The sequence below is a fragment of the Hesperophylax consimilis genome, chromosome 29, assembly GCF_061612785.1.
Source record: "Hesperophylax consimilis isolate HC1 chromosome 29, BYU_Hcon_1.0, whole genome shotgun sequence".
NCBI classification, from domain to species: Eukaryota; Metazoa; Arthropoda; class Insecta; order Trichoptera; family Limnephilidae; genus Hesperophylax; species Hesperophylax consimilis.
Genome location: NC_142864.1, coordinates 16,987,597 through 17,007,235, shown reverse-complemented (window position 1 = coordinate 17,007,235; position 19,639 = coordinate 16,987,597). Strand labels below are relative to the sequence as shown.

The 19,639-nt window shown below is 34.5% G+C and overlaps 1 protein-coding gene across 1 annotated transcript in view; it reads left to right on the top strand.

Moving 5' to 3' along the window:
- Vinc (vinculin) overlaps positions 1–19,639 on the top strand; it is a 146,714-nt gene that overhangs the window by 122,565 nt on the left and 4,510 nt on the right. Inside the window, exons 18-22 of the mRNA XM_089649321.1 lie at positions 7,624–7,851; positions 8,497–8,626; positions 9,974–10,086; positions 11,092–11,182; positions 16,228–16,292. Coding sequence (XP_089505447.1) covers positions 7,624–7,851; positions 8,497–8,626; positions 9,974–10,086; positions 11,092–11,182; positions 16,228–16,292 — 627 coding nt within the window. The remainder of the gene's footprint in view (positions 1–7,623; positions 7,852–8,496; positions 8,627–9,973; positions 10,087–11,091; positions 11,183–16,227; positions 16,293–19,639) is intronic.

The window sequence follows — 19,639 nt, the reverse complement described above, 5'->3', positions numbered from 1 at the left end:
GACTGACAGCTCGAAAATCTGTGCGATTTGAAAATCAATTTTTCTAAATGCACAATGAAATAATATAAAATCAGTTAAATTTTCAATCTCTAATTGTTTTAACGCTGCTACTGATGCAGAAAAATTTTCAATAAAAAAGTCAAGACTGCCAGATGTATTTGTACAATTTTTTGCATCAAGAATATTATTTAAATAATGTGTGCCTAGTGCACGTTTATTTTGAAATTTGTTTACCAAAGCATTCCAGATTATATTGTATGTGTCACCTCCAGGTACAATGCCTGAAGTAACCTTTAAAGCGCCGTGTGTCAATTTACCAATTAAATATTGAACACGCTGGGCGTCGGTTAATTGTCTATTATTATGTACATTAGATTTGAAAGCTTGGTAGAAAGTAGGCCAATTTCCCATTTTACCATCAAATGATGGTAATTCCAAAGGTGGCAATTTAATAATACAATGATCCCGCGAATCGTTGCGTGACGCGTTTTGAAGGTTAAATCGACTTCGTTTGACCTTCAAATAAATATCATCAAATGCATTTAATTGTTGGAAATCCGGTTTAAATGAGTCGTCCAAAGTCAACTGACGGTCGTTAAGTTTGTCAATAACAGTTTCAAACTGAACTCTCAAGTCTTCAATCATATCCGACTTTGTCATGAAGTCTTCATTTTTTCTTGACTCGAAGGTATTTAAATTATTTGATAAATTATACAATTCATTCATCCGCAAAAAAAGATTTTCCTTTTTTGCCGTCAAAAGAGTCAACGTTCTATCCTGAATATCTCCAGAAACTTCTTCAGTAATTCTCGGCATTTTTAATGAGATGACAAAATATTCTTAACCAAAAAAAGTATACAATAATGTTGTAAGTATTGTAAATTAGAATTCTCCAAAAATTACGACAATTCCAATATATTATATGTTTCGAATCTACCAAAGAATACGTAAAAAAACGAAACTAAATTCACTATACCTAAATAATATTAAGTAATTTGAGCTTTAATGAAATTTACCAAAAAATACGCAAATTTCTAATGCTAGAAAAATTATTTATGTATGCTAGAAATTGGTACTGATAGGTACTTCTTAAATCACCAAAAAAATTACGTGAATAGAACATCCATTTATCATGTTTCCAAATCTAAATCACTAAATATTAATCAATTTTCGCTAGCAATATATCCGAGCTACGTAGGACCAAACTTATGGTTGATGATCTGGCGTGTAGGTAGCACAGATCATCTAGGGAATATGATATTTCCCTGGATGATCTGTGCTACCTACACGCCAGATCATCAACCATAAGTTTGGTCCTTCGAGCCGGATGATCTGGCGTGTAGGTAGCACAGATCATCTAGGGAATATAATATTTCCCTATGAAAAATATATTGTGGATTAATAAACTATCTCTGCAGGGAGAAAAATAACAAACCAGTCACCAAAATACAAATGAACAGAAAAACTCACCCAAGAATGGCATTCACAAATGGAGGTCTTCTATTTTTGTCATCAGCTTCGGTTTCAGGCAGCAATCAGCAATCACTTTGCATTTGCACTCGAAAAGGTTATAAGGAACAACCAGCTCACAAGAGAGAAAAATTATTAATGATAGAGATGAATCAGCACATTCATCGTAACACACAGTGTCGAATTTGTGACATTTTATTTTGTCAAAAATATATATTTTAATTATTTTTATCTTAAATAGACCTCTTTTGACGAAATATCATGTCTCAGATGAATCTACTGAACAGATGTAACAGGTGACCGCAATTTGGTTATCATTCACCTGCAGAGAAAATACTATGCGAAATTGACAAGAGATGTCGCTTTTTGTCTATTCTATTTTTAAAAATTAATTAATTAATTATGTTTGTATATTAAAATAATTTTAAATTAAGTTTTAAATCTAATGCTTCTCCAATCCCTTTTTATTTGGATCATCATTTTATTTTATTTTATTTTTTTATTTTTTTATTTTATTTATTTGGGAAAATCAACAGATTATTTACATATATAAGAATAAACTAAATAATAAAGATAAAATCCAATAACAGATTTTCACTTAAAATTATAATAATAATAAAAAATATTAAAACAAGAAACTAAGGGTTCTGTACCCGTGGCCTGAGAAATTTACAAAAAATACAAAATTGTAAATAATAAATAAAAAATAATAACAGATCTAGGAACACAAATAATATACTAATAACCAGCTAAATTTCAAAAATTATAAATTTAACTGATATACTAATAACCAACTAAAATTCAAAACAAAATGTATTGTAAAATTTCAACACAGCAGCAATCAATAACACTACACAATAGCAATAATAACAATATAATAAATGTATACCTACAACTAAATTGAACACATGAGTATAAATTGGAAGGTAAGTAACTGGAAAGGATTCAAAGCAATAACATGATAACTTCAAGTAGAATATTTAAAATTATTTAATGTTAGTTATTACATATCTTTTAAAGGTTCCTAAATTACTTGAGAATATGTCCATATCATTAAAATTCTTATTAAATATACTACAGGCTCTGAATATAAACGCATTTTGTCTTATATTAGTAGAACATTTATGGAGATGAAAAAGTGATTTTTCTCTAGTTCTAACGCTCGGAACTCTAAAATTAATTTCAGACAGAAGGGGAGAACAATCAATAAAGCCATTGATAATTTTATGGAGATATATTATATCTGCGGAGTCTCTTCTAGTTTTTAATGGCTTAAGTCCATAAAGGTCCATCGAGCTGTTTACGTCAAGGTTTGAATTTAGTTTGAAATTTAAATGATGGACAAATTTTCTTTGGATGGTTTCAATGCGATTTATGTAAATATTATATTGAGGATTCCATATGGGAGAAGCGAATTCAAGATGACTGCGAACATAAGAAAAATACAATATTTTAAGTGTTATGATATTATTAAATTCTTTTCCAATACGGAATAAGAATCCTAGCATTCTAAGGGCTTTCTTAACAATCATATCAATATGAGCCTCAAATGTAAGTTTACTGTCAAGTATAACACCTAGATCACGAATTTGTGTAACTTTTTTGAGTAGTTGGCCAGCTATATGATAATTATGGTCAAACTTAATTTTATTTCTAGTGAAGGTAATTACATAACATTTAGAAGTGTTCATGTTGAGACGATTGCGGATACAATAATCATTAAGCCTATACAGATCTTCTTGTAGTTTAAAGCAGTCAATTATAGAATTAATAGGCAGGAATATTTTCATATCATCAGCGAAAAGTAGAACATTTGCATAATTAAAGCATTTTATAATGTCGTTGATGAAAATTGTAAACAGTAACGGTCCCAGGTGAGATCCTTGGGGCACACCTGAGGGTATATTTACAATCTCAGAGATGAAGCCATTTATTGTTACTCCCTGAGTGCGCCCATTAAGATAGGAGACTAACCATCTATATAAATCCCCATGAATTCCCAAAGCTAGTAATTTGGACAAAAGAAGACTGTGGTCAATTTTATCAAACGCTTTTGAGAAGTCTGTATAGATTACGTCAACTTGGATTTGATCATCCATTGATTTAGTAATATTTTCAATGAAAATGGCAAGATTAGATACAACCGATCTTTTTTTCATAAAGCCATGTTGGTTCACGAGTATTACAGACTCGATGCAGTTATATAGTTGTTCATGAACAATTTTTTCAAAAATTTTACTAAAGATTGGTAATTTAGATATCGGTCGATAGTTCTGGACATCATTTTTAGCCCCAGACTTAAAAACAGGTGTGATGAGAGCACTCTTCCAACGATCAGGAAAGATACCTTCTTTCAATGAGGATTGAAAGAGCAATAATAGGGGCTTCGAGATTACCTTGCTACACATTTTGATAAAGAAAGCCGGAATTTTATCACTACCCGCACCCAGTGAGCTAGAAATAGTATCGATTATTTTTTCTATTTTTTGTTTTGAAACTGATACCGAGGAGATATTAACTTGATTGTCAAAATGATAGTTGGTAGAGTGTACATCGGAAATAGTGTTGTAATTAAAGGTGGAGACGAAATGCTGTGAGAACAGGTTACATATTGCGAAAGGATTTTCAGCAGTCACTTCGCCCAGTTTCATAACATGAGGCAAACCAGAATTATTTCTTTTTCCTTTAACATAAGACCAAAAGTTTTTAGGGTCACGAGATATATTAAGTTCAGCGTTTGTTATAAATTGTTTAAGACATTCTCTAGACAATTTCTTTTGCCTTGATCTAAGGATACAGAATTCATGGTAGTCTAAAGGATTGGACCACCTTTTCCACATTTTAAACACTTAATATTTTTCCTTAGTCAGTTTTATTAGGGCTGGACTAAACCAATAGGGATAAGAATTATTAATATGAACTTCCTTTGACGGGACGTTTAATCGAATGATTTCATATAAAATTGTATAAAAGCGGTCAATAGCAGTATTGGTTGATAGGTTTAAAAATTCTGCATCCCAATCAATACTACTAAGGACGTTATTTATTGTTTCATAGTTAGCTTTCCTAAAAAGATTGATTGTTCGTTTGTTGTCCACCATAGGAGTTTCCAGAGATATGTTAATGTCAACAAGAATGCTTTTATGATGTTTACATTCAGGGATGAGATACTGGTCAGTATTTGATACAATTACAGGGATCGAGCTAAAAACAAGGTCTAGGTATGTATGATTATTATTTGGAAAGGTGCAGTACTGTGATAGATCAGTAAATGAAAGGGTGTCAGATAGTTTGGAAATAATTTCAGATTTAGAGCCATTCGTAATTTGCATACTATTACCATTACTTAAAGACCAGTTAATTTGAGGTAAGTTGAAATCACCCGATATGACAAAATGATCATCGTGATGTAGTCCTCGAAGTTCACATAATTTATCCATGAATTCATTTATATTTTGTGAGTGATTGTTTCCTGGAGGTATGTAAACACAGCATAAATGAATTTTTATGAAATTATTAATCGTAACAGTCACCCAGATGTCTTCAGCATTCGTGTTAAAATCCTTACGTTCATGAGCTATGAGGTGCTTCTTCAACGCAATCATTACTCCACCTCCTCTTTTTTGCTCATTGCGATCGCGCCTAAATACCAGGTAACGGTTGTCAAATAGCTCTTTACTAGCAATACTGTCTACAAGCCAAGTTTCAGTTATCATAATAATATCATAGTTGTTATTGGTAACATTAAAATAAAATCTATCAGTCTTAGAACGCAGTCCAGTCACATTTTGATAATATACATTCAACATTTTAGTACATTTAGTTGATAAAATATATAAAATATAAGATTGATAAAATAGTTGTAAGCATGTTCTAGTAAATTATAAATATTAGAGTGGTGTTGTAGTAACGCAAGCAGAGTAATTGTAGGATAATTTGGATTAAAGTTGGTAGTATTAAAAGAGTTAGTTGTTAATATTATACAAATAAAGAAAAACCAGTACAAAGGATGATATTTTAAAGTAGGAAAAAAGATAAGGTAGATAGGAAAAATAAATTGATAATAGCTTATAGTCACACGAGACGATGCTAAATCTAAGAAGATTATCAGCAAAAAACCTGAGTCACGTCAGATTCCAATGTCACCTGAATAATGGGACTAGTTTCATTTTTGCGTATAAATATTTTTCCGTATTTGATCCATCTGAATTTAAAGTTTTTATCCTTGCTTAAGTCTCTCACTGTCTTGAAGAGCGCACGGGTTGCAGCAGTCAGATGCTCGTTGACATAAATTTTGGAGTCCCCGGGAAGCTTCAAATCACTTGAGTTGAGACTGCCTTTCTTCCTTATAGCAGCAAGAAAGTTATCTCTACTGCGGCTGGCTGTGAACTTTACTACAATTGGACGAGTAAATTCAGGATTTTCTCTGGGTAATTCCTTGACCCTTGTACGAGAGATTCCATCAATATCATTTGGGAGAACATCAACACCTGCCTTGGCTCCTAGCAATTTTATGATATCTATTAAATTTTCATTTCTTTTTTCCGGTATGCCAATAATTTCCACGTTATTTTTTAATGAGGTTTGCTCAAGACGGTTTAATTTGGACAATACCAGATTATAATTAGTTTGAAGTTCATTGTTTTTGACTTCGAGGTTATTAATTTTGGAGTGACACTTTCTTAGCGCATCATTCATTGTTTTTAATTGCATGAACACTTTATTAATTTCTTCTTTAATTTCGTCCTTAAACAAAATTAGTAAATTACCAAAGTCTGGCTCTGAACCAGCCTCAGCAGCGGGGCTCTCTACGGCAACATTACGTTTTGACTTAGTACCCGCTTTAGTAGGTAGAACAGACATTATGAATAGGTACTGAACTGTCAAGGTTATGAAACAATGAATTGTAGCACTCTGTAGAGTCAACGAAATCACACGATCACTTACGATGTACAATATACAAGTGAAATAATTAATTACGCAACAACTTTTTGTGGAATTGATCACTTTTATAAGCCCAAATAAACATTAAATTAACAACGATTTTACAGTCGACCACTTGGTTCAAGAGTGTTGTTAAGAGTGTAGAATCATCTCCCGAAGTTAGTGCACTTTACCCCCGGATAGTTATTATACACGGTGTCCGGAAACTCGTAGTACAAGCGGGAAACTGGAGAATCTACACCACATGGGGAACCCAAAAAAACATAAAGTTTTTTGATTTGAGCATTTTCAAAAAAAAAAACCAAAAAAAAATATTTTTCGGCTATTTTAGGGTTAAAGTTTTTTCTGGTGTTTAGGGTTGAATAACAGATGTTTTAACCCTGCAGAGCAGAAATATTTTATGATTACACCGGGTTAAATGAAGGGTGATTTCAAAATAATGCTTCAAATCCGAGTTTCTTCATTTGTTTTACTTTCAAATAGTTTTAATTAGTTGGGTACTTTGATCTTCAGTAATAATTTATAAGAATTTGATTAAAAAAAAAAAAAAAAAAAAAAAAAATCAACTTCAAACTCGATTTACTCGATAACGAAAGCTCAAATAAAAAAAAAAAATACTACAAAATCGACTCCAAATGTGATGTAGATTCACCAGTTTCCCGCTTGTACTACGAGTTTCCGGACACCCTGTATAAAGAGTATATGTGGGTGGCTTTGTTTTTTTGTATAAATCTAAATTTTTATTCTGAGATTGATGAAATTTTGCACACTTGGTCTTCAAAACAAGAGAAAAGTCACTGTCCACATAGGAGGTCTTGTTTTGAATTTTAAATTTAGACTTGTTATATCAAAAAAATTAGCGTCCTTGCGAGAGCTCTGAAGGGGTACCACCAGTAACTGGAACAGGGCGGGGAAGTGGTGGGCCTCCTCCAGAATGTCCACATGAGATTTCGAAAAACGACCCCTATTCTATTTTCCCACCCTTTAATATTGAATTTCGATACTTGATGAAATTTTGCACACTTGATGTTCAAAACAAGAGGAAAATTACTGTCTACATCTCGAAAAACTCTGCTTAAAGCTTGTGCAATTCTGGGACTTAAGCTAGTTAATCAAATAAAATTCTTAGCACTCCATTCCGGAGGCTGTCAAAATGTTTTTATCTGTATCGTTCTTCACTAACAACATACTAAAAATCCTTTTTTCTAGCTTTTGGCTTGCGTCAACGGTGTGGAGCAAGTATTCCATCGCCGGGCCGGTGCCCGCACTCCGGTGCCGCCGCGCACCCCGCTGCCTGACGATCTGGTGCCCCCGCCGCGCCCCCCACCTCCGCAGACCATGGGCGCTCCGCCCCCGAGGCCCCCGCCCCCCGCAGATACGGATGATGAAGAGGAATCCATCTTCAAGAGGCAGCCGCATCCCAGCCAGCCTATTATGGTGAGAAGCCACTTTTAGTAGGAAACTGTAATTGTTTAAATGGCAATAAAGAAAACTTAAAAAAGCTTTTATTATACATCAGATTCTAAGGAAATTTAATGTTCAAACTTCTTTAATTTTTTTAACATTTTGGGCCTTACTAATAAACGTTTATTAAAATTTTAAACAACTGACAAACAACCATATATATTTCGTAAATGGTTGTTTATCAGTTGTGTAAAATTTTAATAAACGTTTATTGGTAGGAGGGTTAGTGAGATAAATCCATGGAATTTTGATATTTACAAATAAGTCATTTACTAGATGTTACATCAAAGTAAAAAGTATGCATTTTTAGAATTCCAAATTTATTTAAGGTTAAGGAAAATTTGGTTTTGTAATTTTTCCGGTCTAGTCCCGGATTCGGAAGTCCTATAGTTTTTTTCTCAAATCGGTTTTACTCCATTTTATGAGCCCCTCACCCTTAGGAAGCTGATAGTTCTCTCCGGGTCGTCAGCCCATATCATCTAAGGGCGACCTCTGCTTCATTTACCAAATGATATCTATCTCACTTTAATCACCTTGTATATTTCAAAATACAAAGAATACAAGTTTTTACTATTATGTTGTTCAGAATTTATTAATAAATACAACTTTATCAACCAGGTTGCTGCTCACAATCTCCATCGTGCAGTCAGACAATGGTCTTCCAAAGACAATGAAATCATTGCCGCAGCTAAGAAGATGGCCATCCTCATGGCCAGACTATCAGAGCTCGTCAGGAGCGACTCCAAGGGTATGTTTTACATTATAGCCACAGCAAAATTTGCAACCAATTGCCTCTTGTATCAAAGTTATGTAAAAAAGGTGTCCCACAGGGCTCCCACTTGGGTTCTGTTTTATTTTTTATTAATTTATCTTTATATGTGTTGTAGTGTAAACCTAATGGTAAATACACATATTATGTGGGCATTGTATAGCTATATCTAAATTCTAGACTTACTCCAATTGACATGAATATTTTCTATTCCCTTTTACCATACTCTCTAAACCTATCCCACGCTTACCCATTATTTTTAATGAGGCTTATCAAGTTTTATTCATAGTAGTGATATCAATTTGTGCTGTTGGTGCAAAAAATCATTGAAAATATCATAATCTTACATGAAGAAAGATAATTTGTAAAATAATATTTTGTACATTGCAACTGATCATTAAACTTCATTAATCTTATTTCAAGCAATCATCCACAATTTACAGGTAAAAATGGGTTCAGAATTCACTAAGAAACCACTTATCACAAGTACACCATTATCAAATGATTAAAAAGATAAAATGAAATTGAGGTTAACTTTCCAAAAATCCTGGGCTATCAAAGAGGATAGTGACAGTTCACTTTTGATAGAAAAACGCACTAAAAGAAAAAAACACAATTACTACACCTATACAGCAATAATAATTTTCACATTAGAACAACTTAGAACACCAAATTTTCTCCACAGTTTTCACTAATGTCACTGAATAATTAACATAATTTTTCAATCATGATATAATATTGTAGTTGTGTATAAATGTCATTACTAATGCTTATAATAAATGTTGTCAATATGCTTTTCTTGCTTCCCTTCTCCTTTTGCAACGGACAGTGGTGGCTCGTAATATTAGCGGTATGTGCATTATTTCAATTATGAATTTTAAAAACTGTACAGTTGAATAATGTGTTTGAATACAAAAATATTTTTATCTTCTCCAAACAAGATTTATTCTTCTCTAAACACAATTACTTTTTAAAAGATTTCTTCTAATTGAAATACAATTCCTTCTTTTCTAAACAAGATTATTTCATGCCTGAACAAGATTTCTTCTTATTAAAATACAATTCCTTCTTTGCTAAACAATATTCTTTCTTATCCAAACAAGATTTCTTCTTATTGAAATGCGATTCTTTCTTTTCTAAACAAGATTCTTTCTTCTATAAACAAGATTTATTCTCCTCTAAACATGATTTCTTCTTCTTTTAATAAGATCTCTTCTTCTCTTAACCAGTTTCTACCTTTTCTCTCATGTTTGTAATCTTACTCACATTCGCAGTGAAATAGTTAGTTGTTCAATCTTTAACATTTTTATGATGTGGACATTCCAGGTAGCAAGCGTGAACTGATTGCCACGGCGAAGGCGATAGCTGAGGCATCCGAAGAAGTCACGAGATTGGCGAAGAAATTGGCCCTTGAATGCACAGACAAGAGAATCAGAACTGTAAGTCACAGACAATACTTGTAATTTTTTTTCAATAACATTAGAACATTACGACTTTTTGTAATTTTTTTCAGAATATCTGTTTCGCCATGCTACAGATTTTGTCAGAATGACATTTTAAAGGTTATCAATGAAAAGGGCCATACTAAAAGATCTAATTATTGAATGAATCGAATCAAGTGAATGATTGAATCAGTTTGGCCGAGTGTTTATTCCTCATGCTTTAAATTGTAATTTCTCAAAAAAGATGTATTGTAGATAGTACATCTTTCAAAATATATTGTGTTTTACCCTCGGGGCGTTTCAATAAAATAAATAAATAAAAAATAAAATAAACTGAATAATTCAATCAAGTGAATGATCGAATCAAGTGAATGATCAAATCAAGTGAATGATCGAATCAAGTGAATGATCGAATCAAGTGAATGATCGAATCAAGTGAATGATCGAATCATGTGAATGATCGAATCAAGTGAAGGATTGAATCAAGTGAATGATTGAATCAAGTGAATGATCGAATCAAGTGAATGATCGAATCAAATAAATGATGGAATCAAATAAAAAAATGTCAAATTGAATCAACTAAAGTTATTAAATTAAATTTACCTTACTCTTCGTGTGCCGGCACTAAATTATTGCAGCGCGCCAGATAATTCTATTTTCGTAATGACTTACTTGTTTTTTGCAAAATTATATTTTTGTAAATTGTATCGTTTTGCCAGATAATGTGTTTATATATTTATAAAAAATAATATAAGTGGTTAAATTAATGAATTATTAAATATAAAATGATTTAATCAAATTAATTAAAGGAATCAAATGAATGAATGAATCAATTTAAAGTACCTAACCAAAATTAATCAAATTGATTAAAGGAATCGAATGAATGAATGAATCGATTTGAAGTACCGAGCTATATACTACTAGTAACTGGTTAAATCTTTCCTATTTTATGTTTTCTCTCCAGTATTCTTCAAATTAACTAATAATATATTGTTTTTTCAGAACCTGCTGCAAGTCTGTGAAAGAATTCCCACTATCGGCACACAGCTTAAGATTCTATCCACCGTCAAGGCCACCATGTTGGGCGCCCAAGGTATGTTCCCAATCTAATTATATAAACTCTATCAACAATAGCAATTTTACTAAAATATATTTAATTATAATGCCCTATTTGAAGCTTTGATACCAAACAAGGCCTACATAATGGATTTGTCATTTTTTCACATCGAATCGTAAACCAGATTAGGGATTCAGCAATTATTACTTTGTCAATTATGATTATTGATAAACCAGTAATCATATGATTAGTGTTGTTTAAAAATAAGTTTCAAACCATATCTTTATTTCCTCGTCTGTATACACGGTGTATCGGCACGTACCCGACAAACTTTAACCAGCTATTCCTTAGCATATTTGGAGTAAAAAATCTTATGTGCACTTTGCTGTCCGGTAACGTTTTTTTTTAATAAAAAATTTACTATTCATATTTTCACCACATGTCACCACTGTTTTATCCTTTGTCAAAGTTTGAAAACCCATCTGGCAATATTTTATTCGAATTCCGTTGAATAATGTACGTGTGTACCTATATTGGCGCGCTTTTACAATCACAACGAAATGGCACGGCACTATTCGTCTCATTTTTAACTATTATTATTTAGTGTGTGCGAAAGAGCGAAGACGCTTTTCGACATACTTGCTTATAACAGCTGTTGAACACGAAAAGAAATGCCAATGACAGTGATGTAGTGTGGAAATTTTTAATTTTTTTGTTTTTAATTGAAAAAAAAATGCTACCGGACAGCAAAGTGCCCATAACATTTTTTACTCCAAATGTGCCAAGGAATAGTTGGTTAAAGTTTTTCGGGTACGTGCCGATACACCCTGTATACAACAAACGTAAAATATGTGTTTTTGGCATACTTATACCCCCATCTATGCCACAAATACATAATGTGTTTCGGCATACGCAAGTGAGGAAATAAATGTATGGTTTTGTTTGTAACTAGAAACAGCTCATTTCGGAATCATCCAGTTGTAGTAATTACCCCCACGATATTATACTGTATCTATTAATATAGTTTTTAAGCAATGATTATATTTTTTCTATGTTTTTCCGCTGCCTTGCTCAGTGGGTATGCCGGAATACAGAGGTATTGTATTTTACTTTGGTGTCTAAGTCACCCCATCGGCACCATTAGACTCATCTAGGTCTCTTGTAAAGCACGTCAACTCAAAAACAAAATTGAATACATCACAAAAAATAAATTCATGTAACAGCAATTCCTCGAAAGTTTAACTCTTTGACTGCACAAGAAACAAAGTTAACACATATATGTAAAAATATTAGGTAATAATTAAATTTAAAAGTTGGAATTTATTTCCTATTTTTTGTTGTTTACATTGATTTTGAGTTGAACACGGATCTGCTAAGTGGACAGATCCGCCCTTGTAGTCCTGCGACGGACAGATCTACTCAGTCCATCGCTCCGCAGTCCGTCTGTCCGTCGTAACGGATCGCCGAGCATGAAGCTATTCACAGTCGACGAGCATGAGACATCATAATTCGCCGCTCGAATGTCCGTTGGTGAATTCTGCGCTTATTGCATTGCACCAATTTAACCAAATGTCATGTACACTTCATACCAATGAAAATTGTTTTAGAATAGTATTATATGTATATATAATTGTTAGATTAGGAATGTTTAATGTTATAGATATACAGCTGCTTTCGCCATTCAAACTGGGCGATTTCTACATTGATAATTAAATGCATAATTTCAGTGTCAAGTACCAGTCTATTTTTGTCAGGGAGCTACACTTAATGTTAAAACTTCTTTCACTGAGTGTAAGTTATTACTTATTGTTTCACTGGATCACTCAGTTTTGTTTGCTGAAAGCGACTGTCATTTTTAAGACTTTACTTTAATTGTAGTGGTGACTAACAAAATTATCAAAAATTATTTACGATTCATACTGTTGGAAGTGTAGAGAATTACGTAGAGCGCCAGTGTTGTGTTTGGAGCTCCCCACGTTATTTTTATTTTATTTTTGTTTATTGCAGAAACAAACAGTACATAATTACATAGATGACAATAGTTACAAAATTATAAAAGTTAGTACAATAATTGGTACCAATGACATGTCGCTGACATATATGCATATGAGGTATATTATACATTTTACGGTTAAGTTACATTTTTAAGTTAAGTTAAATTAGTGTGCTGGGGAAGGAGAGAGGTGTGTGTGAGTGTTTGTGTGTGTGTGTACGTGTGCATGTGTGTCTGTGTGTGGTTGTATGTGTTATGTGGGCGAATTCAGTGTGCTAAAAAAGTTTTTCTTAAATAGAGGGAGAGAATCAAAAAATATATCGGTATTTGTGCTTGTTTGAATTGAGTTGAATGTTTGAAGGATGCGAGAAATAGGGGAATTGGCTGCAGCGTTTGTATTATTACTAGTTGTGTAAAAAAGGTTGGTGTGTCGAGTTATGCGCCAGTGTTAGGAATTGGCGTGGGGCGCCTGTGTTAGGAACCATGTAGGGCGTCATTGTTAGGCTTGGAGCTCAGTGTAGAATCATGAGAATCAAATCATTCAGGTTAGGGTCGGCAAGAATGCCTTTACACGGGGGACTTTCAACAATCTAGACTTCACTTCTCTCGTCAAATTAAACTCCTATGGGAATGATAAATGGGTGTATTTACAGTCAACAGGTACATTGTATAACACAAATGGGGACACAGTATACATTCTAAATTATTTCCTGGCTGGTTGAATTGAACAATCTCTCTCGTATTTGCACTGGCTGGCAGGCGTGTTTAACAGACATTAAAAGAAGGCACATGATGGGGCAAAGGTTAAGTAATACGCTTACATGAGCTGTCTCGGGAGATGCAGGAGTTGTGAGACCATGGAGGTGTTACTCACAATCATGGTGGAGTAGTTACCAAGGTGGTGCTCGTCCACACGCGCAAAACGTGCGCGTGCCAGGCTTCAATAATGTGGCGTGCACTTCGCGTCCGAGACCGGTTTTGTAGCAAACCACACACACATGTTGTCAAGACCAAAGCTAGATTCCGGGTGATGGCTGCTGGCCATTGATGTATTATACTAGATTAGCCCTGTCTAGTTAAATTCATTTTAAAAATAACGCCACGTAGCGTACGTCACAAATATAGAGATGAACTTAACAACCCAACTCTGTTTAAACTCCTTGTACAAGCGTTCAAACTCGTAAGCGAAACCACGGAGAATTTGTTGTCAGAGGTGTTGTAATATGGACATAATTCAAATTTAAATATTTGGAAGTGGGTTATTTTTGTGATTGAAAAAATGAACTTGCCCATCATAGCTGATAAGCAAAATAGCTTACTCTAGATCTAGACCAACAAAAGGTAAAACGCAATGCACAGTGACCATTTCGCATTGCGACACAATGCGTGGGCCTTTTCATAAATGTGCATGTGAACCAAACCAAAATTGTGTTGGGGTTATTTTTAAATGAATATGCCGTGTCTAGTCTAATTTAGTCTATGCCGCTGGCGGCTGCAGAAAGCCGTTGGTGTTTGGCGTTGCTTGCGCAGTGAGATGTGCGCATGCGGCTTTGTGTTGCCAAGGATCTACGTTTAATTTTAGTTTCGCGGGGTTTTTAAAATGCGCTTGAGAGATCTGCTTCGTGACAATACAAAAAAGGGTTTCATGTTTTTAGTAGTGAATTACTACAAAATACTTGTAAATTATGTTTACATTTAAAGAATCTACTGGAAAGGTTTTAATTTGTGATAAAGTACATAAGCATTTTCGCCAAAGTTTGTACATTGCATTTTTGTCATGTCCCACTATTTTGATCGGTTTTTCCATCGTTACATATTGTACAATGTTGAAAATTTATATGTTTTTTATATGAAAATTGATTAATTTACTTTATTTAGTCAGTTAAATACAACTATTGTACCTGTATAAATTTTTAATTAATTATTTATATCAAAAAGAAGTGTGTTTTTTACCACGTCCCATTTCTGTATTCAATTAAACAAAGTCTGATTTCGTATTTAATTTAAGGTTTGTAAGATTTATTTTGTGGTGTCTTAAATGGCTTGCATAATATATTTTTTGAAAATATACAGATTTACACAAATTTGGACCAACATTGAAAAAAATTAAGTTTAACATTAGTCTCAGATTTTCTGCACTGAAAAAAAAATCCCGACTTCTAGTAATCTGGTATTGGTGGAAACTTACAAATAAAATGTCAAAGAAACGAAAAGGAAAGAAAATGATAAAAACATGTTGTTGACCCAACTATATGCATCTCTCTTTAACATTTGTTCCTGCATTCCTCCAACCAATTACCTGCCCCTGTCTGACAGTGGGGAGTACCTAAATACCTAAAAGTAACAAAATGGAGAGTATAAAAATGATAAAAAAAATCCTGTTGACGCAACTATATGCGTCTCCCTTTAACATTTGTTCCTGCATTCCTCCACCCAATTACCTGACCCTGTCTGACATTGGGGAGTACCTACATACCTAAAAGTAACAAAATGGAGAGTATAAAAATGATAAATCATGTACAAATTTTGGCAAAATTGCACTATCCACAAAGATATGTTTTCTGCATAGACTAAATTAGACTAGACACGGCATAATCATTTAAAAATAACCCCAACACAATTTTGGTTTGGTTCACATGCACATTTATGAAAAGGCCCACGCATTGTGTCGCAATGCGAAATGGGCACTGTGCATTGCGTTTTACCTTTTGTTGGTCTAGAGTAAGCTATTTTGCTTCTCAGCTATGCTGGGCAAGTTCATTTTTTCAATCACAAAAATAACCCAGTTCCAAATATTTAAATTTGAATTATGTCCATATTACAACACCTCTGACAACAAATTCTCCGTGGTTTCGCTTACGAGTTTGAACGCTTGTACAAGGAGTTTAAACAGAGTTGGGTTGTTAAGTTCATCTCCATGTTTGTGACGTACGCTACGTGGCGTTATTTTTAAAATTAATTTAACTAGACAGGGCTAATCTAGTATAATACATCAATGGTTTTCTGTCATTGATTTACTTGCTGTAGGGAGTAATATATTATTTTTATTTTGTATGTTTTATTAACATTTATTATTCTGTATTTGTAGGAAGTGAAGAGGACCAGGAAGCAACTGAGATGCTGGTTGGAAACGCACAAAACTTGATGCAAAGCGTAAGTTCATTTTTATTAGTCTCTTGACTCTTTTATAAAATTAAATACAGATCTGATAGCCAGATATATACTTCCTTTTCTCATTCTCACTCCCAAGAAAGTCCCCGTAAGAACTTGCACTGACAAACTCTTCAAAAAACTTAACATTGTGTCAATTAAATAACAACTCTATTCTAAAACAATACTCCTTTATATTCATAAATACAAAACACAAGAAATATCAACTAACACGGATATTAGAAACACTAGATCTCAAGGTCAAAAACATATCCAACAAGCAACTAAAACATACAACATTTGGGCAAAAAAGCTTTCTATACTATGGTGCTAAACTCTACGACAAAATCCCTTTTTTTTTTTTTTGATTTTATGGATTCTTTCGTAATCCTCTAACTAGCTAGGGCTTATAACAATACCCTTCATGTTTCTAGCTGACTAGTACTGCGGCTCATTTGGCCTTATTACTATTACCATCTGATGGTTGTATTTACTTGACTGATTTTATATTACATTAATGAGTTTTATGAGGAAAAATTCTTAACTGGATAAAAAACCTCATACAAATGACAAGAAAAAGAAAAACAATAAGTTCTGAACTTTTTACGCTGTTTTACCTTTGTGAATTACTGAATGTAAATATTTCATTTTTTCATAATTTGGCTGCGTCCTTTTCACTTCGGTGGTCTGTACATCTACCTGCGGTGAGAAAAAGCATTTGAGGGAAAAAACGTGTGGGATAAAAACATTTTGTTATGTTAAAAAGGATACGTTGCGCTAATAATTATCATCTTCTTCTTCTAATTCTTCACTGGCGCTGTCATCATTCTCATGGAACTTCATGATTAGGTGTTTGGGCATCCTATGTTTGTAGTTAAATGCGAGATCCGCTGGCGAGTTATAATTACCCAGCGCTTTAATTAATGGATTATCCGGGTTCAGAGTGTTGTAGAATCGTGATGTGAGTTGGTATGCGTGCTCCTGTAATGTAGGTATATCTTCTCGTTCGTGTATTCTTTTTAGGTTTGTGTATCGTGGTGTGTTGTAGGCGATTTTTATGCATTTGTTTTGAGTAACTTGAAGTTTGTTGAATGTAGTGTGTGCAATGTTACTCCAAACCGGTAAAGCGTATGTTAGCGCAGGGCGTATTAGGCTGAGGTACAGATGAATTTTCTTCCTTTTAGCTAGCGAGCTCTTTCTGTTGAATATTGGGCTTATCGATCCTATTGCTTTTTGTGTTTTCGCCGTCGCTATGGCGATGTGAGCTTTCCAATTTAGTTTTGAGTCCATTGTGAGTCCCAGGTACTTGACTTCGGATTTCCAATCTAGTTGCTTTCCACCCATGAGAATTTTGGCTTGCGGGATGTTATTTTTGAGTTTTCGCGTGAATGTTATCGCTTCAGTTTTAGTCTCGTTTAGTTTCAGCCGCCATTTTTTGTAGTATTCGGTGAGCGTGTCGAGGCCTCTCTGTACGTATTTCACGGCCATTTCAGGCTTTCTTGAGGTAGCGTAGACTCCCACATCGTCCGCATAAATTGCCTTGTTACATTTCTCATTTAGCGGAGGTATATCGTAGGTATACAGATTGAAAAAGTGCGGTCCGAGTAAACTTCCCTGCGGGACTCCTTTAGGTATATTTCGTCTTGTTGATGTAGCATCGCCCACTTTGACTGTGAAGGTTCGGTTTTCTAGGTACGATTGCGCAATTCTTATGATGTAAGTTGGCGTGTTGGTAATGTACATTTTGTATATGAGGCCTTCTATCCACACCGTGTCAAAGGCTTTTTCGAGGTCCAATAGCGCCATTACGGTGTATCGTTTATTATTGAATCCTCTAATAATTTGTTCTGCGACTCGCGTAAGTTGGTGGGTTGTAGAATGCTTTTTTCGAAAACCGAATTGTTCGTCAGGAAGGGTCTTATTTTGCTCGTGGTGAGGTAGGTACCTGTTTAGGACGATTTGCTCAAGGACTTTGCTCAGTGTTGGTAATAAGCTGATAGGTCGATAATTTGACGGATTCGATCGATCTTTGTTTGGCTTGTGAAACGGTAGGACTGACGCATTTTTCCATGATGTCGGGAAGTGGCCGAGTAGAAGGCAGGCGTTGAATATTTTTACAATATAAATTATTGCTCTCTGCGGTAGGTGTTTTAGCAGGATATTATTTATTTGATCTTCGCCTGGGGCCTTGTTTGGTTTGAGGCACTTTATGATAAGGGCCACTTCTCTCGGGGTGCAAAGTTTTATATCCTCCGTATCGGTCTGCGTTTTTTGGTTCAGTTCTTCTACCGTTTCTGCCACCAGGATGTTTGTTTCCGGGTCTTCCATCCCGTCTGTTGTTGAAAATGCTTTTTCGAATCCGTCTGCCAATAAATTTGCTTTTTCCTCATCTGAGAGTGCCAGGACCGGAGAGTTTGGCCACTTCAGGGGCGGGATGCTGTTATCTTGATGTCGCAGGGCCTTGGACATTCGCCATATTGAGTTGTCCTGAGTACTGAGAGATTCGACTTTCTTTGACCACAGAGTATTTTTCAACGTTGCAATTTCTTCCTTTATTTCCCTTCCGAGAGAATTTACTGCTACTTTGAAGCATGCCTCTCGGGTATTGTGGTAAATCCTGCGTAGTCTATTTTTTTCTGTGATCAGGAATTTTATGTGAGGTGTGAGCTCTACTTGGAAGGGTTTAATTTTCTTATTCTTGATGAATTTATCTCGAGCTTCTTGAATACATTTTGTGAGGATTGACACGGCTTTTTCTATGCCCTCCGTAGTTGATAGTGTCTCGGATGTTAGATAAATTTTTTCATTAATAAATTTCTTGAACCCATTCCAATCGGCGTTTTTGTAATCGAGTTGAGTCCTTGTTATTCTCACGTGACTTCCGCCTATCGAAAAGCTCACAGGTAGGTGGTCGGAAGTTAGTTTATCCTGTGTAATCAGGGGAGAAATATTTATAATATTTTTTGCCAGTGCAATGTCGAGAGTTGCAGGATATTTGCTTCTTTTATCGTAACGTGTTGGCCTGTCCGGTGCGAGTAATCTATATTCGTGATTTTCCATGTGATTATATAGGATTTTGCCGTTCTTATTTGCTCTGAAATTATTCCAGTACCTATGTTTGGAGTTTAGATCACCTGCTATGAGTACTCTCGTACCTAGTGCCAGTAGTTTGTTAAGATCGCCTCTCGTGATGTTTTTTTTGTTTGAAGGGCAGTACGCCGAGACAATAGTGTGCATCTGGTTATTTATCTCCATCCTGATTACGGTGGCTTCCATATTCTCTAGTACTGGCGTGGGTATCCTCGTTATCCGGAGACCCTGGCGAGTGAGTATAGCAGTTCCGCCTCCTT